The sequence below is a fragment of the Pezoporus wallicus genome, unplaced genomic scaffold (genome assembly GCF_028554395.1).
Source record: "Pezoporus wallicus isolate ANWC-B61680 ecotype Strahan unplaced genomic scaffold, APGP_CSIRO_Pwel_v1 contig_7178, whole genome shotgun sequence".
In the NCBI taxonomy this organism is placed as follows: Eukaryota; Metazoa; Chordata; class Aves; order Psittaciformes; family Psittacidae; genus Pezoporus; species Pezoporus wallicus.
The window spans coordinates 2223367-2247826 of record NW_026636884.1 but is presented as its reverse complement, the minus strand read 5'-3'; the positions used below and the strand labels follow the sequence as shown (position 1 = coordinate 2247826).

Below are 24460 nucleotides of genomic sequence, written 5' to 3'. Positions count from 1 at the left end.
AATGCTGCTTTTGTTTCTTGTAATTCTGAAGTATCGTCTTTATGCTGTTTTTTCCTGCCATCCATAGCTGTATATTATTGTAATGAAGTTGTGTACATCTAATTAGCGAAAGTGGAAGTCTTACAATGAAAAATACTTTATAGCCTGTCAGTTTTCCCTACATTTCCATACTGTTTTTATTCTCAGTTTTTTGAGAGAAGTCGGCTTCAGGCCCTCAGAATTACGTGGCATGTTTCAGTGACTCTGTACATCTTCAGCAATGATAGCTTGCCAACCCAGTGGACAGTGCAGAATCCAGTGCTGTCTGTCTAATAAACCATTCCATTTTCTGGTTGAATGCTACAAAATAGTATTATTTACTTTTTAGGATGATCATCTTACGTAGAAGACATTATCATACTAAAAGCTAATTAATATCAATTTCTCGATGAGAAAAGGGTGAAATGCAGTATTTGTTAGACAGTGACTGATTAAATCAAGGGAGCATACAATATGTGGGGCACATATTTAATTCCACATAGAAACAGAGTATATTCTCTGAGTTACCAGATGCGTGGCCTTTTCATTGCATATGTAGTCTAGCAAATGTTATGTGTAATTTATAGAGAGAGTTAAAGTAACAGTGGCCATAAAACACCCATTGTGTTCTGAATGGGTGTTTTAACAGTGCCATGAGCTCTAGGGATACTCCCACGGATATTATTAGGGCATGCTGCACTCACAGATGTTTGGAATCAGATCAAGGAACCAAAGAATTTCCATTAAGATGCAAAGTATATAGCAGGAATTTTTTTTTTTTTTTTCCGAAGCATTCAGCCTTCCTTAAGAATGCTTTTTACTGAGAATTTTTCCCCTTATTTTGAAGATGACCAGAAGGTTTCTGAATGCTCACTTCAGTTTCAGTGCAGAATTGCAGATAAGTGTCAGTCACATAAAGTAAAATTAAAGAAATCAATGAATATGACAATTTAAAGTTCTAGATATTTGAGAAAAGGTTTGGCTTGTTTTTTTCCAGAACCATATTGTAAATGAAACAAATTTGAAAGTAATGTTTATGGTGAATTCAGAGTCCATGAAACTTTTGTTTTAGTAAGTTCACTTAGATGTTGGAGTCTTGCACGTCATGGTTTTACTGTTTCTTCCATCTCCTTCAAAGGCTGCTGAGATTAAGTCCCAGCTGTCAAAGGGCTTATTGCTTGTGAAAAGGGAATACACTATTAATCCAAACATTTAACTGAAATTGTTATGGAGTGGCCAAGACAAAGACAGATTACATTTTTCCATTGCACTGTAGCTTGGTGACATTCCACAGGGCAGATAGGAAGTAGGTCACTTTGTCCTTGAAAATATGCTGGAAATTATTTTTTCGTGTTAAGGATGAATGAAGTTGTAGGACTTGCATTCTGCTCCTTTGACACTGCAAAAGTGTTGTGGAAGTGCAAGGATGAAAGGGAATTTCACAAGGCTAGTAGGAAAAGGTTGGGGACATACAAGCACCAATGTGGCGATGCTAAGATGCTGGTCCCACTGCCTCACCATTATCCTGCTGACTAGGGAGAGCCTAAACCTCTCTCCCAGCCCCAGTTCTCCTGACATCAGAAGCAGGTTTGATTCTTGTGATAGACTCAGAACCACCGGCTTCTCTGGCTGCCCTCATTTAAGGCTATGGTGATGAGCAGCACAAGGCTACCTGGTAGGTACTAATTGCCTGTGGTTGTTATCCCTTTCCTCCTTCTTCGCCTTCCTTTTTACCACCTTCATACCTCCCTTCCTCTGTACCAGTCTTCTCCCAAAGGACCACCCTATCCCTAATTAGTTTTCCCCATTGATTCCAATCTTGCTAAATCATAATCAAATTTGATAGCGCTTGCACTGTTCCCTCAGTAATCTTGGCAGTGCTTGGCAGTACTGGTGCGGTCACCCTGATGTGCTGTTCGTTCATGCTTCCCCTCCTGGAGCTGCTTCCAGAGTTCAGCTGTTTCTCACATAACTCTCCCTTAACCACACTGGGAATTCAGTCATGGCGCTGTAGCTTTGAGCATCTCTCACAGTTATGGGCCGTGTCCAGCAATCATTTGGCAGCAGCCCTGCCAGAGGTGTGACATGTGACAGGATCAAGTATACTGAGATGATCACTGACAAGTGCTGGTCTAACCTATTCCTTAAAAAAGTTCCAAGAACAGGGATTTTTCCAGTTTTGCTGCAGTGTTTATTATTTTTTTAACCTGATATTCATTCTAAGTCTCATTTACTGCAAGTTAACCTGGGAACTTCTCTTCAGTAGTCATATTGTAAAGCTGATTGCTTTTTCTTCATAGTAGTACTTACACTGTTACCCTTTCAAAGTGGTGCTTTACATCTGTGTTTTTCCTTACTCAATCACACTGATTTTAGACCATCTCTCTTTCATGTCGAAACTGCTTTTAACCCTGCTTATGAAAGCACTGACATTTTCTCTTGGATTTATGTCACTTACCATGTATGTTAGTGTGGCGGAGTTACTGGTAAGCCACTCTGTAATTACTGCTAAAAATCGGATCATGCAAGAAATGGCTGTGGTTTCCTATATGATGCTTGAAATGTCCGCTTAGCTGAATGGGTATTTTTCGGGGTAGTTTTGCAACCAGAATGCTGTTTTCTCATTCTTCCTGTGGTTTATTTGTGAAGACTACGTTACCGCTTTTGCGAATGTCATATGGGTCAGCATCGAAGGCTTTGTTGTGATCAGCTACGGTGCTGATATCAAAAAGGAAACTAGATACTGTTCTTAACAAAGTTAAAGTAGCTTTTAACTCTCCATAGTGTGTTTGGCACTTCTGAGTATCACAGCTGCTATGTCTGATCTGTAACATTCTTAGTTCCTGCTTTCTCCTCCCTTTCTCACTTTTAAGTTGCTGCTGTGTTTGCTCTTCTACCATGCTCTGAGACCTTGCTGCCTCTCCCTTTAGTTTGCTTTGCTGAGTTCCTAAACTACTCTGAAGCAAAGCCTCCTCTGACTTGGATGCAAATAATTCTTCAGTAATATGATATAGGAATATATCTAATGATTCTTAAGAAATCCTTAGTCTCCTTAACATCCATTTTTTTTTCTCATTTTGTTAGATGGCTTGCTGTAATTAACTGCTTTTTTTTTTTCTCCTTTATGAAGATTATTAAAATCTAATGTAGTCTTACAGTCAATTGTTGGTTTGTTTTAACTCTCTAGTTAAATAATACTTTTATAGCTTCCTTCCTGTTTTTTGACATACATATGAAGAACCCCTTTTCTTTAGTGTTTCCTTTGTCTCTTGCCAAATAAAGCATGTTTTTGCCTTAATCTTCCTAACTTTGACCCTAAGTACTTGTGTATTTCCTTTCTACTCCATCACATTTCTCTTTGTCTAGGACTTTGGTTACAATTATATTCACCATTCTATATTTCCTGTCATTTCCCAAGGCCATATAAACTCACTAGCTTACTTTGATGTGGTCTCTTCTGTTTACTGCTACAGTTTTGGCACACTTTTATTCTTTTGGATACCTTCAGAAGATGCTATATAGCTCTTTCTTGAACTGCCCCCTCCTTTATTTTTTTTTTTCTCCCAAAAATTAAGACTACTGTTCTTACGCTGTATTTTAGCAGTCCTCAACTCCAAAAAATCCTTTTTCATTCTTGTCAGTTTAGCAGGTTGTCAGAATTAAATTCAAAATAAGATCTTTCTGTAAAGCAGAATTATTTCCAGCATCTATCAAGAACATGAGAAACTCTTTCTCTATGGATTTTTGAAGAAATATATTAGTGAAGTTACTATTTTATTCTTTTTTCCTGTTCTTCCTCTTAAAAGAAAAAAGAGGGGGAGAGGTTTCCCAGTTGTGGTTTCCCAAGTACAGAGAAGTCGTTAAGGTTCAAAGGCATACACTCACAAGGCTGAAGATAGAATTTCAATAATCCGTGCAAATATGTACATAGACTTATTTATACTCTACCTTTTACAACGAGGTGTAAAAGTGCATGAGTGTTTGTTTCACATATTAAGTGCTCACTTAACATATAATATTTATGAATACCTTACTGTTAAATTTTGTTCAGTGACTCTTTGTATTATCTTACACTAGTTACTTCTGCTGTGAAGATGGTGGTACTGATTTTTCTAAGCTTTTCTTTGGTCCTCTGCACATGGGTATTTAAGGGTTCATAAATCTTAATCTATCTTCACGGTAATCTGAAGAAATCTGTGTGAAAGAGCAATCAGTTTACTCACAGATTTAGGGTTAAAAAAGTCAATAATTTTGGATGCAAGATGTGTTCAAGGTCTATTCAATAAGAGTTCAAGGCATTAGATAGTACTTTCTATATGCAGATGCTTTTAAGTCCACTGACAGCACAGACTGCAAATACATCTGCCAAGACACTGGAAAAGACATGACTATTGAGCACTTCTGAAATATTAGGCTGCCAACAGCATATTCAAACTCTTAGGTGAAGAAATAGAGGCACAGAAATAACATTTGACAATCTTAATCTCATGACCTAAATCCCTTTTTTCCTTGTGCAAATTGTCCAATTTAATAAAACATTTTCCAGTTTTAGAAACAAGCAGAAGAATTGCAGCTCATTTTCCAGCCTTCACTCTGTGTGGACCAAGGGCAGATGGCAATCGTATAATGATCGCAGTATGGAACATGAATGAGGAACTATGACTACATAAGGCACATCTCTATGTTGTGGTGGTTCCTGACACCGAATGTTTAATTTTTTAAATGTTACATACAGACTTTTGAACTTTTTTTATGAGTTACATATGAATTTGTGCATGTTAATTTCTAAAGTAAAGATGGCTGTTTTCTATACAACAGAAAAAACTACAAAGCCACTTCTTGGTGCATTCCTCCCACCTCTGAGTGAACATGGATGAAAAGTTCTGTTACCACTAGTTTCCTTTTCCAGACAATGTTGTGGTCTCACATGCATCAACATAACTCACTGGAGTATTTTCATTCTGTTATTTCATCAATGGGAAATGTTTGGAATTTGCCTTGTAAAACTGTTACCAGTTTGTATTTTGCTGGTTGTTAATAACATCACTGTTTCTTGTGGTGGTCAGCGCCGGCAATAATTGAGCAGTTCATTCTTGACTGAACACTGAACCCCTTGTTCACTGTTGGATTCCTTTCCTTTCAGTGGCATCTTTTTGCTCAGCAATGAGCTTTGCCATGCATGAAGAAAATGGGCTTATGCTATTTCCTTTCCTGAGTAGCTCTTTTTGCTTTGTCAGTATCTTTATATGACCACTGATTTCAAAGCATGCACTGGAATTGCTTCCCTGCTTTTATTGACAACCAGACTGATGTTCTCTTGTGTCTCACTGTCTGCTCTTGCATAGTCTGTTTGCTAAGGGCAGGTCCATCTTTGGAGGAGTTATCCACAGCTTTTCCTTGTGGCAGATGGGGAAAAGCTGATTTGTTGCTGCTTGTGAAACTCTGTCTCTATTTCTTTCCCTGTTTGTTATGTTTATGGTTTTGTACTATTTTTCTCTTTATAGTGTAATGTATTTTGTAAGAAGAAACTTATTCAAAAGCTTTTAGTAAGAAATCTTTACTTAACCCCATTGTCTTAATTAAATTATCTTTTTTTTCTAAAATATGAAAGAATTTTGATTGTTTGCTTAGGAAACTAATTTAATTTTTGATGCCAACAGGTTGATGGCAAGTGAATCAATGCAAATGGCATAGCAGCTAGGTCATAGGAGGCATTTTTAGCTGTCTGTCATTTAGACCAGTAATAAACTTCCACTGAACGGGAAATGACCTTTGACTAGTAGTGGGGGACTCAGGACTCCTGCTGTTAATATTCTCTTGAAGTCAAGGTTACTGCTTTTAAAAGAGCTGGAAAGTGTGGATGGAGCACAGGGGTGCGCCTGTAGTGCGGCTTGTGGGGCAGTGGACCAGTGGTCTAGGAAGTTCCCCTGGAACAATTTGAGGAAGTTGTCATCATATTACTAAACCCTGGTGACAGTTTTCTGGAACACTTAAGAGGAAGGCAGTTTGTTTTGTTATGTGTGCCTCCTGGCATCTCAGAAATGTATTAAATAGATTGTCTCCAAGACAGATTGATCTATCCACCTGACTCTTGTTACAGCATAGCTCCTACACAGCAGATGAATCCAGAGGAATGGGCATCACTTTTTTCAATATCTTCTGCACACATGCATACCCAAGTGTTAATGTGCAGTGAGACTCCCCCTAAAAATCCAGTAGTCTGTAACACCCATGTCTGTAGTCCCAATGTGTGGCTGAGGGCGTTCCATTATTTAAGATTGTATAGCTATAGAAGAGCTCCAGAGCAGTGAGAAAATCCAGACACTTACAAGAAGATAACTTGGATTTGAAAACAAAGGTGTTTTGGGTGTGGGTTGCACTGACTTCAATCAGTGCTCCAGTTAAATCAAACTGGTGTTGAGAAGTGGTTAGAGATACACCACTCTATCTGCAGGGCATACTGGCAGGAGAGTTTGCTGTGCAACTAACTGGAAGCACATCCCTGTAACTGTTGTCCTCATGGGAAAAGGAAGAGATTGAGGTTTCACAAGTAACATCTGATGTCCTCAAGTAGTAGAACTGTATCTGCAGAGTTACATAATACAGGGTTTGAGGCATAAATCTTTATGATTTGAGAAATATCTGTAACAAATCACTATGTGAAGCAGGAAAGCTTTTAGGAGGAAAAAGCAGTTGTTATATACTTCCCTCTCCACCAACATTAGAGGTATCAGAATCGGCTTTATTAGGCTGAATGTTGCAATTTCTCAGGCAAAACACAAGACCTGTATCCTCTGGAAGTGGAAGTGCAGCTATAGGTGGTAAATTTCCTTATTAGAAAGTAAATTATTTAGCAGCAGTGTTAACTACTTTGCTATTGAATCACTGCTGGATATGTCTTCCTTTCCATGTTCTCAGTTGCACTCAGTAGGGCAAAACTTCCTCCCCAGGTAAAGTTTCATTGACACTTGTTCAGTTTTGTGAGCTCTGCCCTCCTGACTGGTGGCCTCCCTCTAGGATTTGTTGAGGGGAGAAACAATCCAGCCCCTGTCTACAAATATATCTTTACAGCTGGCACACTGGGAAACTTAAACCCCTCATTTCTGTTTGGCATCTACATTCCAGTTTCTGGGGTGAGAATTGGGAACTTGACACTCCAGTGTTGCTGTGCAGGCTGTAACAAGGTATATGTTCGTGGCTTCTTTTTTTCTTTTCTTAGTAAACCTGTCTTCTATGGGAGAACACTTAGATTCAGAATGGAGCAGAGTCAGTGTACATATTTACCTCGCCCCCAGAGTTGTTGATGAGCAATGTGTAATTTCCAGTTCTTCCAGTAAAGGCTGAGGTCTAAGGACATTTGTAGGCTGAAAGCTGGGGGGCCACTGTTGCATTTGTCTAATAGGCAAAACAAATTTGATTAACTTAGGTTGATCTAGTCTTTTTAGCCACAGGGCTCGGACTCAACTTCTAGACAGTTTGTGTGGGTTGGATACTGCCTTTACAGCCCATACAAGCAGCCTTCCTCCTCTGCAAGACAAGCCTGGTTGTACCTGCAAGAGGAGCAGGAACTTAGAGGCTGCTTTTGCCTGCTGAAGGAGGGTGAGAAAGCATGAGGAACATGCTAGTGGCTGGTGCTGTCTTTCAGGTTACAGTGCTAAGGAGGAGGTGTTTGGGGAAGCAGTTTCTCCCTAAGCACCTACACTCCCACCTTCTCTGAGAAGGGAAGGAGTGACAGACTAAATGGAGTCATTCTGTGGACTGACACTGACTGGTAAGCTACTTATTAGATCTTGTTGACTTGACTGATGAAGTAGGAAACAGCTGTGAATGTGCTTGCTAGTGGGTTTAGCCTGTGCTTTTGTGGGCTGCTCTAGGAAATGCTGGTTTGGGCTCTTTAATCTAGGGTCTGTTACCTATTTCTGTTGAAGAATATAAAGCTGGAAAAGTTGGGATTTATCACCATTCTGTACAACTCCTCTGCCTGAACAGGTGCAGTTTTATAAAGGCATCTGAAATTAGGAGGAGTGCACAAAGCTGAAAGCCTGCTTTAACATGTTGGAAATGTTGGATACAGTGATTTTCTGAGGTGATGATGGCAATGATGATTTTATTGCTGCTATTGCCAGGTTTATGTTCAAGTTAAGTTAGTTCTTTGACCTTTCCGTGGTTGTATGGGCATAGCACATGCAGTTTCAGACTGTCTGCCTGAGGCACGTGTGCACATCAGGTTAAACATTTCTTAAAGCATTCCTGAGACTTTGACATTTGTAAAGGTGGTTAAGATAATGTTACCTGAGATGTGGCATCCTCATATTGATTCATTTATGACTTACACTTGCCATAGTTTGCCTGCCAGATTTTAAAATGGAGTATTTATTCCTTTCAGGTAGGTTTGGATGGATGCGAGGTAGAAAAAGAGGAAGGGATTTTTTTTTTGTGTCCTTTAAATAGTGTATTCCTATCATCATAATCTGCTAGGTTTAGAGGAATAGAGGGATGAAATTTATGAGTTGAGGCAGAACTTGAAAGAGAAAGGAACACATAAGTTTAATATTCATTAATAGAAAATTAAGTGTCTAGTGTAAGTTTTCTTGGAAAGTTTGCGTTTTAACACGGGCCTAGTTCTTAAGGAAGGCAGAAGTGATAATGATAAATATGTTCAAGTGATTCTTGGCTTATTTCGTTATACTGGAAGAATTTTACTTTTTTCCTAGTGATCTGAACATTAGTGGGAAAGATAAAAAGTGCCATTTTGAGTTCCTAAGATCTAAATAAAGGATGTTAACAATGAACAGCAGTGTAAGTAATATTTTTGTTCTATAAATAAGTACATGTCTTTTTGTAGCTTTTCATGACAGCGCTGGAATTTAAGTACTGGAGAGCAGTGTAAATGTCTCTCTATTTAATCCAGTATTGCGCATATTTTAATTATGAACTTTGTTTTTGTTTCTGCCAGTCAAAACAGCAGCTCTGTAATCCATTGTTAAATTTACTGGTCACATCCTGATTGACAGGTTCCGTTTATGGACACCAACTCGCATGCATGCTCATTTCAGTAAGAAGGAAATATTCTTCTCATTTTTATATCTGGGCCTGGTATGAAGCTCCATGAGAATGACCAAAGATCTACAAAATCCCATTTCACCAAGAAACACTCAGGAGCCCTGTTATTTAACCCAGACACAGAAAGGTCACAAGTCATAAATACCTGTATTGCAGGCAAAATTCTGCTGGAGAAGCATCTGTTAACAGAAGTTTAAAGTTCTGCAAAAAGAGAAATGTGGGTTTTTTTAGAAGAAGGGGAGGCTTGGTTTTTGTTTAATGATAGTAGTTACTGGCAACAGTGGAATCTGTTTGTTGGCAGTCACTGAGGGAACATCCCATTTTGATTTAAAGATTATTTTCTGCCTCAGACAAATTCTTCTAGTGGTTCCCATGGTTAATGCTGCACAGGAGTCTAGCAGGCCAAGTGATTTGCAGCCAGCCCTGCTGGTTTAGTAACCACAGCCTTTTTTGCCCTTTTTCTTTTTTCTTTTTTTCTTCGTTTTCTTCTTTTTCTTTCTGTTACATGAAGGTGCTGTGTTTTTCTTTGGCTCAGACTTCTTGGTCACCATACATTCACTGCCTGTTGTTGTGTTTCACTTTTTTCTCTAAATGTTCAAACAACAAATAAGCAACTTGTTAGATACTAGTTTTTGCTTTCTGACCATTTAAGTGTTCAATTTCTACCTTTAAATGCTTTTAAATGGTTCCACTAACCATGGTGCTCTTACCTCCTGGCAGCTCTTGCCATCCTCACTTTCTTCCTCACTTTGTCATTATAGAGAAAATAATTTAAACTTCTTCAAGTTTTCCAACACAGAAGAGCTATTCTGTGATTTCCACATGCAGTTCTTCAGTCTGGCTTATGAGAATCCTTGAAGTCAGTCCTCAGGCACTTCTGCTATGTCCAGGAAACTTTCTGGTGTTTGATCTGATTATAGATCTAAATTATTTTTTCCTTTCAGCTCCTAAGAATTTCCAGGAAAGTTTTGTGAGCCTGACAAAATTTGAAAAACCTGAGTATCCTAAAAACTGCCTTGGAGACTCCTGGGAGCTGCTCAGATAGTTAGGATATAGGTGCCCTGATTTCCAGGTGTGCTAACTCCTTCCTAGAACAGCTCAGCTCCTGTTTGGTGTGTTTGGCTGCCCTGGCTCTCTGCTGGTGGGAGTGGATGCAGCTCAGGGAGTGCATGTCTCTCCAGCCACCAAAAGCATTTCTACATCTGTGGGATGAACTCTTCAGGATCTCTCTTAGCTGGGCTGGAGATGTGGCAGAAGTTACTCTGTTGTCCTTCTCCCATCCTCCAGCTCAACACAATATTCTCCAGTGGTGTGGTTAGCTTGGTGCTGCTGTATGCTTTAGAAAGACAAAACTGTCAGGTTTCCTGGTTTTTGTTTTGCTCCCACCAAGGGTGCACTGACGGGTTCTTGAAGTGTTTGTTGGTAAAATCAGGATGTAGAAAGAAAAAGTTTGGGCCACAGGAACAAGTGCTTTGAGGTTAGGAAGTATCTGTTACATGGATGACAGCGACATGCAGTTTGGCGCAGACTTGCCAGATATTTGGGTTTTCAATTAGCTACATAGGTTAGCGTGCTGCAGTGGGGCGTTTCGAAGTCTGGGTTACTCTGGTTACAGTGAATTGGCAGGCTGACTCTGGCAGGATGACTCTCCCTGTAATCCCTGCATGGCTCCAGGGATGGGTGGGAGCCCATAGTGCTGTTCAGATTTGTGTTGTGCCAGATCTCTAATACATCCCACTTGTGTTTTATAAGAGCTTTTCAGAAGTATTCCAGAAATGTGGTTTAAGCCTGTATTGTTTTATATGGAACTTTTCACATTTGAAGGGGGTGAGTTGGAGGGTGTGTGTGTGTGTGTGTGTCAGAATTAAGAGAGAAAGCCTTCTATTGTATCTAGGATGATGTTGTATCAGGGAACTCTGCCTGGACTTCTGGCAGCTCAGCCCCATGGCTGGGTTAAGTCCAGTCCTGGGCATGATTTACTGTATGGGTCTGCCTTAGGACTGAGACCAAAAGGATCCCATCAGCTCCTCCACACCTCCAACACTTGCTGTCTTTTCTGTGTTGCTGTTGCATTCAAGAAGTTTCAAATTCTGCTGAAATTTCAAACATTTTTTAACTTTTAAGTCTTCTTTGCACCAAACCTACTCCATCTCCAGGGAAATTTCATGTGATCTGGAGACTCTGTTTGCTGGCCAGATCTAATAAGCTACAATTTCACTTATAGAGCATATTATGTCATTTTTCTTTCTCGTTAGTATGGCTTTCAGGCTGTTTATCATAGGTGCACTGGTGGATGGATGCCTACCCAATGAACTAAATTTCGTGTTTCTTGACTTTGCACCTCTTGATTTTATAACTTAAATTAATTTAAGGTGTTCTTAAAATACTTAAATGTAAATATTTCAAAATACCTAGATATCAATGCCTACTGGCTTTAACTGTGTGTGGAAAGACTATTTGCTATTCTGTATCTATTTTGCAGTTGTTTGTAGTGTTTGTTGTTGCAGAAATTGCCGTGTCCCCAGATGAAAATCATTTGTCTGGTGTCTCATTTTGGTGTTTGGTCATTGTGATTGTCAATCTGATCTGTGAGACTGCTTAAGTAAAGCAGTTGCAGTTTCTCTGAAATACCTGCATTTGTTTTGGAGTTAATTTTCTTGAGAGTGGATTTAAATAAGGGATAGAAAATTGTAAAACTTGAATGAGCTCAGAGATGTGTTTTTTTTCTTTTTTTTTTTTTTTTTGAGTTAGGACTCCTGATTTGCATGCTTCTCCTTTATTTTACACCAGAGCTTGCTTGCTGCCGCCTTTTTATTGCTGGTGCTAAAGTGACTCATCAGTCTGGCTACAGAAACCTAACCCATGTTTTTTTTTTTTTCTTTAGGCACTCAGTGTTACTGAAACTCTGATCAAACCTTTGGAAAGATTTAGGAAAGAGCAGCTAGGAGCTGTAAAGGTTTGTCCTGCCTTGCCTTCATGTTTAACTTCTCTGTTTGGATTACATTGCAGTAATGACATGTAATTGGCAGAGATACTGTTGTTTACATTTCGTGTATTCACACTTCCCCCCCTCACACACTTTGAGAGCTTGCTTCAGAAACAAATGGAAAGTATGTTTCAAGAAGAGAAGAATGTGTCCCATTTTCCAATCCCCTTATCTTTTGTATCTGAAATGGGAGCAATCCTGCTAGCAGCCAGTCCCCCTTTTTCATGGGTAACTCTGTTCTGCTTTGTATCTGCTTGCAGTTGCACAAAGGCTGAAAAATATTAATTACCCAAAGGAGCTTGCTCATTTGTATTCTTTTAATTATATTTTTTCAGCCTGCAAAGTGAAAATTACCTTATTTTATTGCTTAGAGTTGCTTCTGTATGAGTGGGTTAAAAATAGGGATGGAGACACTAAAGACAAGATCCATTTAAAATTGATTTTTTTTTCTTTTTGGAAAGTGTTCAGTATTTTCTTTTTTTTTTTTTAGATTGTCTCTATGTTGTGTATATTAAAAAAAAAAAAAGGAGAGGGCCAAGTAAACTTCATGTCTTAAATACAGGCGAGCTTTGGAATAAAAGTAACAGTGGCAAATTTGACTTCTTCCTACCTTCCTTCTTCCAGGGAGAAATTTAAATGCTTTTTTTTTTAAAAAAAAAAAGGGGGGGCAGGGAGGAGAGAGAGGAAGGAATATTTAATACAGTTTTCTGTTGCAAAACTCAATTTATGCATTGTTAAACTACCACTCTGCAGTTGTTGTATTTTACAACTCTATGACTTCATCAGCAGTGATACTTGATAGTCAAAAGGGTGTTCCAGTTATGAGAGCACTATACATTCTGCCTTGGGCAGGAATGATTAATATGTTCTGAGTATGATTTCAGTGTTCAAGAATGGAAAGTGCTCTGTTTGTAAATCATTACAGTTCAATAGTCCAATGAGCTTTGTGTAGTTTTATGAACTTCTAAGTATATCAGATGTCCTGACCAACATACAATAAGAACTTGGTCTGCAGTATAGGGATTCTTCCAAAGGAAAAGACAATTAATTCTAAATGTAACCTATTGTCATAAAAGCAGCTATAATGAATGGATTGTTTCAACAGTACTTTTGTTGTTAAAGAACATTGCTGGATTTGCATTGAGAACTCCTAATACTTTAAATTACCTCATTATGTTCACTCATCTCCTAGTCAGGTTTCTCTCCCTGATCTTTTTAACATGACAAGTTACATTCACACTGTCTACATCATGCATTTTATTTGGATGAATGTTTCTTCCCTTATGTCCCTGCATACTGTTCTTGTGAAGTTGAAGCTCCTATTTTTGATTTAGCCATTTTTCTGGTTTTTTTTTGACAGAATTCTCAGTGACCTTAAAATAGAACAGTCTTGCATAATTGTGTAACATTGAAATAAAAATTCTTTAAATATTTAACTCTTGGAATATTCTTAACTGCATGCCTGTTGAATATAATCAAAGTACTAACACTGGAAATATAACACTCCTTAGCTCTGAAAACCAGGTTATGGCATGTAGTAGTGAAATATATCTGGAACAGTTTGTAGTATTTGCATTATGAAAAATTTACACTACCATTACAAAATTAAAGTTGAATGTACTGTCTCAGATTTTCTGTATTTTGCATCCCCTACTGATGAAATGGTCTGAGTTAGGCTTAAGAGGAAAAAGAAAAAGAGTTTGCTCAGTAGTGCTGGAAGCTGAGACCCTTATTGAATTATCCCTTAGTAAAAGGTGTTGTGCTCTAATCCTAAATTACATGTGTGAAGTTTTTGACTTTGTCTGTGTAGAAGTCTATAGAGCTATTGTTTTTACTTTTCCTGGCAGCACCCAAAGATTGATGTATCAACAGAAATTTGGTAATATAAGCACAGATCACTACTCCCCATTCTTCCTAATTTCCCATATGCTGATACGGCAACTGTAATCACACTAAAACCATATGCATATCTTAATGTTTCTGGGTTTGTATAGTATGATTTGTCTGCTTTTGTAAAGGAAGTTCTTAGACTTAGAATGGAGAAAACTCCAGCATTTTTGCTAAAAGCCCTTGCTGAGAAGCAATCCTAAACAGGTTAGATCCTCTTCAATAGAATGCCATCTGCAACATCCAGTTGTTCAGAGAACAAAAATGTGTATCACTTATAGTATTAAAAATAAAAGTTTAAGAGAAAGTATATCTGTCGAGTCTAACCAGCATGGTTAGAATATGGTTAAATGGAACATCAAATTGATAGCTGATGGAAAGTATTTGAATTGAACGGGTATCTTTCTGAGGAGTAAATCTGTCACTTCTTTAATATGTAATTAAATACTTGATTTTACTCATTACAGGTAGTTTTCAACTGCAATTTGTTATATTAAAAATAGCTTCAAAACTGGTTGGTTGATTTCATCAATACTGATTTCTGTCTTACCACGCAGTCAGGAAACTAGAACTGAGGAAATGAAAGGGTTTTTTTTACAGTATCTCCTCCTAAATTAGATCCAAGAACTCAGATTTCCTAGAAGCATTTAGTGGCTGTCCCTCTTCCAGTATGTTGCTTTTAACGATTAGAAAAATGGGTTTGCGTGTTTAAATGATACTCATGTATCTGTGAGAGTTTCTCTTTTGCTAGCATGATTTCGCGTTTTATGGAGATTTTTCTGTGGTTTAAAAAGTGTGTTGGTTGTTTTTTTAATGGGTGCAGTTAACAATCTGGTAGAAGCAGAAATTCAGCACAGAGGTCTTTGTGTGGCTTTAAAAATCAAGAAATTCTATGGAATATGGACCTGTATTTGCTTTGGGTTTTGAATTGTGGAACTGTTGGAACTTTTTCCCTGGAAAGTTTTTTGGGTTTTTTTGTTTTTTGTTTTTTGTTTTTTTTTTCAGTAAAACTGCTACTTCCCTTCAAGTCCTGTATTGAAAATCAAGATGTGGATGATTCCTAACAATATTGAAAAAAAAAAGGAATAAATCAAGAAGAGATGGTTTTCTGGGGCTCTTATAACTTAGAAGATGTAGGCATGTGTGTGATAAGCTTCACTGTAATGATGCAATGGGATTTCCATTTCAACTCAGGCTTTAAATGAATTTGAGAAGTGAGTTGGAAACATACTTTTAGTTTAGGAGCTGTGTCAGTTTGTTTCTCTTTCTTTCTGATAAAGTAGAATTTTAGAAGAAGAAAAAGGCTTTTCTTACATTTTTTACATATAAATGAACATTACTTTGTTTCTGTGTCTAGGAGGAAAAGAAGAAGTTTGATAAAGAGACAGAGAAGAACTACAGTTTGTTAGAAAAGCATTTGAATTTATCAGCTAAGAAGAAAGAGCTACAATTACAAGAGGTATTGTTGCCTTTTTTTTATGCAAGGTAAAAGCTTTTGAATAAGTAAACACATTCTATGCAAATATGAAACCAGCATATATAGTGGTAAAAGAAATTTTCTGTCATAGGTTGATATTTGCTAAACTTAGTTGTGTACCCTTACAGTTTTCTGAATCGAGGACATTACTTGGTATGTGTAAGAAACACTGAAAATCATGTTAATTTTTTTATACATTTAATAGTAAACTGCAAGTATATTATGAAAAACTCCATTTCTTATGAGGCTTTACCAAATTACGTGATTTGCATTGCATTGTATGTATTAACTAAGTGTCCTGTGTTAATGCTTTATGCAAAAAGTTCAGCAACACTTGAATTCTGGAAGGTACTGGTTTTGTGCTTTTTCTTATGTTTTGAAGGTCTGGTTTTTTTTTCAGTTAATGCTACAAAAAAGTTTGTTGACAATTTATAACTTAAAACCAGATCTGTTTTGCCTGGCATTCTTTCTGTCCCTGTGAGTTTATTATGATCATCCTTATTTGTAATAGCTTGTATTTCAGGAGCAAAAGCAAAGTAGTATGTGAGAAGACAGCAGAGAAATCTTTCAGAACCTTGCTCTGAGCGGGATTTTTTCCCAGAGAAATGTAATTATGTCAGAATTATTAATGCTCAGTCTATTAATACCTTGTATCATTAAACACTTAATGTTTTCCTCAGAAAACTCTACTCTTGGCCCTCTAACCCACCATAAATAATCTATCCCATTTCTCATTAAAAATGGTTAATGTAGCTGGCAAGTTAGCTGGTAGTTTAAGAACTCTGATTGTTCTTGAGTTTCATTAGAATGTTACTTCCCCATACGATATTTGCAGCATACTCCTTCATAGGCATAAAGAAGTTTCTTTCGGGCACATATGCTGCCTTTGTGAAGTTAATGGCCGTTGCTCATGTGTCAGGACCTGTACTTTAATCAAATTGGTCAGCTGCTAAAGAACCTGATGCAGACAAAATAAAGTATTAATTATGATCTTTTACTTGATGATATCAAGAACCATATTTCCAAATCTGAAATGAGACCTAACCTCAATGGAAAAATACAAAATGCTTGCAAGAGGCATTTTGAAGCTGTGTCAAATATACTCCAATGTTTTAAAGCATTTGTGAAGACTAGAATGAGCAAATAGGTTTATTTTAAATGTCCTTCAAAGTTTCATGAACAAAAATTCTGAAATTCTTCAGTCAGGCTCTTTGTGCATCTGATTTTGGAGTATAATTGTATAAGCAATTAAAAAAAAAAAGGACTTGCAACATGTTGTCACATGGTTCTAAATAGGAAAAGCTTTCTTGCAAAAGCGTAGAAAATAGATGTATATAATTGCATGGGAGCTTTCTAATTTAGTATTGTACGTGGCTAGTTCTGTCAGTTCCTTACTGGAATAAATAAAGGCTGCAGGTATAAATTTGACAAAAATTTGGTGAAAAACATACCATATTGTGGCGTGTCTTACATTAACGTAGCTTTTGACTCTCCTAGTGGAGGAATATTCCTGAAATTTCACTGAGGTACAGTGTGCGTCTTATTTCTGTATTGCTTTGGCAGTACACAGGTGAATTTAGAGGAGTTAAAATGGTTGTGTTGGGTATTGCATTCTTGGAGCGAGGCAACCAAAACAATCAACAACAACAACAACAACAACAACAACAACAAAGACAGCTAGAAACAGGCTTAGGTGGGGCTTTGGTGTATATAGGTCTTACTATCAATTAGCCAGATGTCCTAGTAGACCCTCTTCATAGTCTGTTTCTGTGGTGTCGTGGTATCCTTCAGTACATGTGTATAACATCAGAAGTTTAACCAACTTCTCAAACAAATCCTGTATTTCATGGTTTATAGGATGCATCAAAATAGCTTGGCTCTTTGAAACACCTTTTGTTACTGTTGTGCATATCACTGTTTTATTTGTTTAATGGTATTTGTTGTCATGCCCCTTTAATTGCTGACAGACTTCTAGCACAGAGCAGTCAAGAATGTCTTAAGGCAAAACTGTCTTAAAGCTAATTTGACTTATCCTCTTAAAGCATAGCAGTCACTGTTCTGCCTGAAGGATATAGTCCCAGTATTCAAGAGAGTCTGTGATAGTAAGTCTGGTCCCTTCACCTACCCCTTTCTCCATTGCTCTTTGTTATTTAGTGTAGATTTGCTAAGTCTTGGGCAAAGACTTAATGTTAATCACTTAAGAGTATCCCAGTGTAGCATTTCTTTAATGTATTTTAATAAAGTTTTCTGTTACTGAGTTCTTGAAGTTTTATAATTAAAGAGGCACATGGATCTTAAATAACAAGTTCACAAAATAATACATATATGCTAGAAAGGTAAATATGTATAGATGAATGGTAGCTGAAGTATAAGTCTTCACTGTCAATATGGTGTTGGCATTTCAGCAAAGCTGAGCTAAAAATTAGCTGCAGCTAACAGGGCTGCATTTTTAAGTATTTGATGCTCTGTGGAAACTTGTGAAGTATCTTACCCACAAATGAGCCTTTTTTTTTTTCTTCTTTTATTTCTTTTCTTGCCAGAGTGAGCACAGATGTGGGATGGGTACAATAGCATTCTGCTATTTACAGCAGTTATTTGGGTTCTAGAGTAAAGCCTGAAGTGGCTTTGTGGTTTTCAACAGTAACTTCTTCAGTTTGACTGGAAAGATGATTTCCCTCTTTTCTAACAGAAGATGCTGCTAGCTCCCTCTCTCTGTTTGGGCAGACACCGTTTCAGTCCTGTTAAAGCAGTGTACAAGTAACTGCCCTAATATATTTGACTTGGATTTTGTAGAAAAGAAGCTTGAAGAGGTGCTATTGGAATGTTTCTAAAAAATTAGCCTCATGAATCAGAACAGCATATGTTACCTAGTAGAAAGAAATGGCTGCATTTGAAAGTACATGAATGGTGCAACGGAACAAATCCCAGCCTGGAGAAAATTATCGCTTGCCACTTGTATGCTATACATGTGTCACTTTGAAGCTGTCTGCAAAATGTCTTTGAAACCTCATGAGGTGTATTCTGTGTGTAGGCAGATAACCAAGTGGAGCAGAATAGAAAACACTTCTATGAGCTATCCCTCGAGTATGTATGCAAGTTGCAAGAGATACAGGAGAGGAAGAAATTTGAGTGTGTGGAACCTGTAAGTATCAATGAATTCAGCCTGTCCTGTCATTCATAAGGGATGGAGGAGGAATGCAATTGGACAAAAGCCAAGGAGCTCCGTTTTCTGGGAAAACATATGCAATTGTGTGACAACAGAATGTAAAGCACTCTTATTACATCTGTGCAAATTCCTAGTACAGATATGCTTAACCAAGTGCCTCAAAGCTTATCTCAGTAGTTACAGTCCATTTGAGTATGCTGTTGGTTTCCAGAAAATGTGTGCAATGTTGCACTGTAGTACATGCAAAAAACATGATTTGTGGTATGAGATGGAATAGAGGATTCATGAAGATGATGTTAGGGTCAGACTTTTGCATCTCTTTTTTTTTTTTTTTTAACCACTCGAGTGTTATTCCTGACTAACGTATGGAAATTCGCCTTCAATATGAAGGCTGCACTTAAGAGGCCTGCTAGTGGAGAACGGTAGATATACATCAGAGTGTGCTGCTGGCTAAAAAGCTCATTGTCAGGTAGTCTGATAAGGTTGATTTCAGTTGCAGTTGAATCTGTGTAGAAATCAAGGGGTTCCACTGGATTTTAGTGGAAATCTTACATGCTGGGGGGGGGACTCTTCATTAGGGACTGTAGTGATAGGACAAGGGGGTAACAGGTTCAAACTTACACAGGGGAAGTTTAGATTAGATATGAGGAAGAGGTTCTTTACTGTGAGGGTAGTGAGGCACTGGAATGGGTTGCCCAAGGAAGTTGTCAGTGCTCCATCCCTGGCAGTGTTCAAGGCCAGGTTGGACCTTTGTCTTTGGCCTTTGGTGACGTGGTCTAGTGTGAAGTGTACCTGCCCATGGCAGGGGATTGGAACTAGGTGATCTTAAGGTCCTTTCCATAACTAACTATTTCATGATTCTGTGTACTGAGTTGGCTTATTTAAATCTCTGAGAAGAGCTTATTCTAAAGTTTTCTAAACATGCATTAGATCTGAAGTATAAATGAAATTTTGTGAAACAGCAAGAGGATAGTAATAATGAATTCTAGGGAGGATAGATTATAGAAGTGATCTCCATTCACTCGTATTTTGAATCTGTGTTTTTGGACCAAGTCTTCAATATGATTATTTTAATGTAATAATGAAAATAGTCCCAAATGACCCTAATCAAAGTAGTTAGTCATTATGGAGTTAATGACCTGTGTATTTTAATAATATATTAATAATGTATTAATATAACATAACTTAGTTTATTACTGCATGAAAGTGGGAAAAAATTGCTTTAAATATATCAGTATTGGGGATTTTTTAATAAAGACAAAGCTTTGGCTTCAGTTCTTGTGTTTCAAACCGTTTGAATTTTCCTCAGAGACAGCCAAATTATGTGTTTGCAACATGTCTCTCTCCCTTTCCTGAGTGCTCCCTCTGGATAGGGCTGAGCTTTGTTGCTCAATTTGTATTTGAAGTTTACACTAGAGTAGTAAACTGAAATTACCTAGTACCAAATTCTTATCCTCTTTCTCTTTCATAATGCTTTAAATTGATGTGGATTTTTGAACTTTTTTTATATGACTTCAGACTTTATTAAATACGTTCTTTGGTTTATTCTCTTTATTAAAGAGTTGTTCTTTCCTGTGTTACTTCTTTCCAACAACCTAACCAAACAGGAGAGGTAGACTGTAGTGTACCCCTCACCCTCTTTCAAATGTAGTATAACTCCTTCATTCTTTTAAATTGAAACACTGAAGTCAGAAACTGTAATGTGGATCATTTACTCATTCTGACAGAGGGTCACATCTGAATACAAAAAGTAGTGATGGGTAAAGTTACTGAGGACAAGCTTCTCTCTTTGAACAAACCAAATGACTCTTATGAGAGTTATCTCAACGTGATCTTTAGCTAGGTAGGGGATTGACCAGGGAAAAGGTGACTAAATGACAGAATGATCATTACCTCCTTATGCACAAATATTTATTCCAGACATCATTGGTCTCTGATCAGCTACCCAAAAACATTACATAGGAAAGTTTTGGAGATAGGCAAATGTACATTGCTTATAGTCAGATTTATCAAGATCAGTTGTGAAATTGCAGAGATAGGACTGTCCAAACATCTCTATATACCTAGTTGATTATTTGGGTCAAAGTTGTTGCTCATAAACTGTAGGTATTAGTGGAGATTTGCTCTATAAGAATCATTTTGTCATCTCTCATCTTGCCAAAAAAGGCTATGTGTGTCACTTGTATTCTGGTAAATGGAGTTTTTCATTCTAACAAGTCTTTTGTTTGTATTTCAGGTGCTATCATTTTTCCAGGGTTTGTTCACTTTCTATCATCAAGGATATGAACTTGCTAAAGACTTCAGTCATTACAAAATGGCCCTGCAGATAAATATACAAAATGTAAGCTGAGATTGATATCTATGCCTTCCTAATTTTTTAAGCACAATCGCACACTTCAGTTACTGTATGTACAGTAATTGCCAATACATTCCTCCGTGTTAGTGCGTTGTCTGTGAACTTTGGGTATATAGTGCCATCTCCTGGCTAATCAACCGCATCACTGAACAAATGATCACTAATTCCCGCGTTTTTTGTCATTTGTAATACTCCTCTAAAAACCGAACACCAAATAAAAGGCACCTGCTACTTTTTCTAGTTTTTTACAGAAACATAACACAAGGATTATCATAAAAGAGTTTAACAGTGAATTAAGTCTGTTAAAATCCAACGTACAACATTGGAGAATTAAGATGGGTGATGAAAGGTCAAAGTTCTCAGTATTTTAGGTGTTTGTCTAGAAGCAGCCCTTTGGGCAAGAACATCCCTGTTGGTTTGGGGTGCAGGGCAACTTGGTGTTCATAACCACTTGACAAAGCAGTGTGTTCATCCAAGGGCAGGCTAACCAGGGTCCACTACTGGTTAGCTAGCAGAGCCTCCCACTGAATTGCCCAGTATGATATGCTCAGGACTGGGAGAGCAGGAAGCAAGGTGACAGACTGAAGCAGTGGGGCTGACAGTCACTAGTCTTGGTCTGTTTGCTTTCTTGAGATCTGTTGAAGAATGAAACTTTCTCAGAGGAACTTGGATGTGCCAAAGGCCTGTTGGTAGGGAACAAACCATGTGCGTTAGTGTGAATGAGGAATTCATGATGATGTGTCTGTTCTGTTGACCTCTAAGGGCACATGGAATTAAGACACATAAATTGCTTCTCAGAGGTTGCAGCCTATTTTTAGAAATGGCTTAACTAGGAGGCAGTAACAGGGAGGTGGGAAGGTGGAGAGGCGGAAGAGAGGATTATGGTTCTTGTATTACATAGTGACATGACTCATGTGTCATGATACCATTCCTTTAATTTTTGTCTCATATGTTTTAGTCTCAAGTTTCCTTTTGAGCTGTTGTTTGGCTTGGGTGGGTGAACCGAGTAGTGGTAACTTCATAAGCAGACTTTCATAGAAGTTAGTGCTTCTGGAAGGAATTTCAGGACCGCCTTGGTTCTTCCTTGTGCTTAGCCTAGCATAGAGAAGCAGCATGGAGCTGCAGTGAATAGAGAGAGGAGAGCTGATTAAAGATGAGAAGAAATGAAACATGAGAGGGAAGCTGTGGTACAGTTTTGAATAGCTGGATTTCAGATTAGAGATGGAAAAGAGACAGTGAAGTGGTCTGAAGAAATGATGAGCAATAACAAGGCAAGCTAATCTCAACAGCTGCATTTTCAATTGCCTGAATGGCATTATAGTGTGCTCCATCAAATCCAAAAGAGATGGAGCATTACAGCTCAAGATTTATGAATAGATAACAAATGTTAGCTGTAGAGAGAAAGGAGGCAAAGTTTAACAATTATCTGAGGTAAGAGAAGAACAGAAGGAAGCATCTGAAAAGATTGTGAGAGGACATAACACATTCATCTCTGTGTTGAAGATGAACAGAGCGTCCCAAAGTTAAAACTAAGGCTTGGCTGTGGTACAGCTGAGATGCTGGCAGAACACTGGATTGACAGGTTAAAACTTTAAGGGTACAAGATTCAGTAGACAGAGCCTCACTGGATATGGAAGTGATTTGAGAGTTGCTAGTACAGCTGTAGTAATTGCCATCCATTTCATTCAGGTTGTCTTTATTCTGAGAATTATTCTGTGTTTTTTTCTCTCCACACCCTGCCCCAGACCCTGCCTCCCCCCCCCCCACTAAAAAATGAAAGAAAGAAGAAAAAAACAAAGAAAAAAACCAACCTTGTAGCTCAAGCTCTAGTAAACTGATTCTTCCAACAGTCTTTTTCTCTTGTAAAAACCCTGTATCTTCAACTGGATTCCCCCTCACTCCCAGGACTCCTCTCTTTCTGTGCCCACCCCTGCACAAGGATCCTTGCAGACTTGACCATGCTCTTGTGCCCCACAAACAAACCTGGCCTTCCCTAGGAAGAGGAGGTATAGCCATGCTGGTGCAGCAGCTGTGATTAACCCCTGGTTAAGCTCAGCTTTTGTCATAGCACAAAGGCAGATAAAAATTTTCTTGAGTTTTTTGGAACCTGTGGTGCTTCATCCTGCCATTCCCAGGGTACATTTCATACACTCAGGTTTGTGATCACTGCACAGCTAAGACAAAAGTCCTGGCAGGATCATTTAAAGCATCTAACTTCAGAGTGATCAGTGCTCATATGGGAAGATTTAAATGTGAGCGCTCTGTCACTATCAGTTTTTTGCCTTTGTCCTGAGTGCAGAGTATAGGTTTTTTTTAAATGCAGCTTTTCTAGGATATTATGAAAAAGAGCTTAGAAAATTGCTTGGAGCCTTCGTAATGGGTTTATGTGCAGGGCCTAACTCCAGAATTTGCAAGCAGATGTGACCTGAAATTGAGATGATGGATATGGGGAGGGTTCAGAACAGTGGTTTTGCCTGGAGGCAAGACAAAAGTTGTTCTTAGTCATCATCTAAAGAATATCTTCAGCTTTCCTTTGTAAAACATATGGGTATGGGTGGCTACTCTGACCAGCTTGCATACACTGTGTTTGTGCCTATGAATAAACTCAAGCATAAATCTGGAATTTGAATGTACAGATGGCTAGTCAGGAGCATAGTGTTAACTGTTTGTGTACAAGAATGGACACTTGTTTATACTTATGGTGTATTTGTCAGTGCATGCAACTCTGTGCTTGTCCTGAGTTAAAAAATAAAACAGGTGAGGCAGCATTTTAAGAAGCTCATCCTTTATCAGAAAAATAAAGGTGCTCTTAAAAATCAACAAGACACACCAACATGCATCTTGGAACGATGTGCTTTCCTCAAAATACATGTATCAACTGGGGAATATAGTAGCTCAGAATTCACATGTATGTTTTGAATTCAAGGAATTTGGGCAAGCAGGTATAGGGGAGAAAACCAAGTATTACTATGATTGTTTTGGGTTTTGTATTTGCTTACTGGCCAATTGCTAGTGCTTTTAAGGCCAAACAAGAGTTTCTTGTGTCGGGTGTGAGCTGCTCTGTGATTTTTGTGTAGTCCTGTTGCGTAAGTTGTGGATGGTGTGATTACTTTCCTAAAGTAATTTTTTTAAAGTTGTTTTCCCTAATATTCTAATAAATATTTCTCCTTTGGCTCTTTGCAAACTTTGTGATGAGTGACATTCAGGAATAATAGTCAACTGGACTTTATTTTTGTTTGCTTGTTTTCACGTTTCTGCTTGTATGTGATCAAAACATTTGGTATGTATATAGTCTCTGTGTGTAGTCATTGTTAGTGAGCTTCCTGTCACTTTTTTCTCAATAACCACAGAAAATCCTCTCCTTTCTGGCAACTAATACGAATCTCATGAACTAAGCCAACATTTGTAGTAATATTTTATAAGGATACTTTAATATTCAAATCCATAGTAATTTTGCACTCAGTATTTCTCTTCTTTCTGAGCAGGCCAGTGCTTTGGTCTAGAAAT

The 24460-nt window shown here is 38.0% G+C and overlaps 1 protein-coding gene across 3 annotated transcripts in view; it reads left to right on the top strand.

Moving 5' to 3' along the window:
- Positions 1-24460, top strand: part of ARHGAP10 (Rho GTPase activating protein 10) — a 152324-nt gene that overhangs the window by 44724 nt on the left and 83140 nt on the right. For 2 of the 3 annotated variants that reach the window (XM_057402048.1, XM_057402047.1), the window contains exons 4-7: positions 11966-12037; positions 15312-15413; positions 18463-18573; positions 20834-20938. In XM_057402048.1, the coding sequence (XP_057258031.1) occupies positions 11966-12037; positions 15312-15413; positions 18463-18573; positions 20834-20938 (390 nt within the window). The remainder of the gene's footprint in view (positions 1-11965; positions 12038-15311; positions 15414-18462; positions 18574-20833; positions 20939-24460) is intronic. The other variant, XM_057402049.1, reaches the window with a different exon arrangement.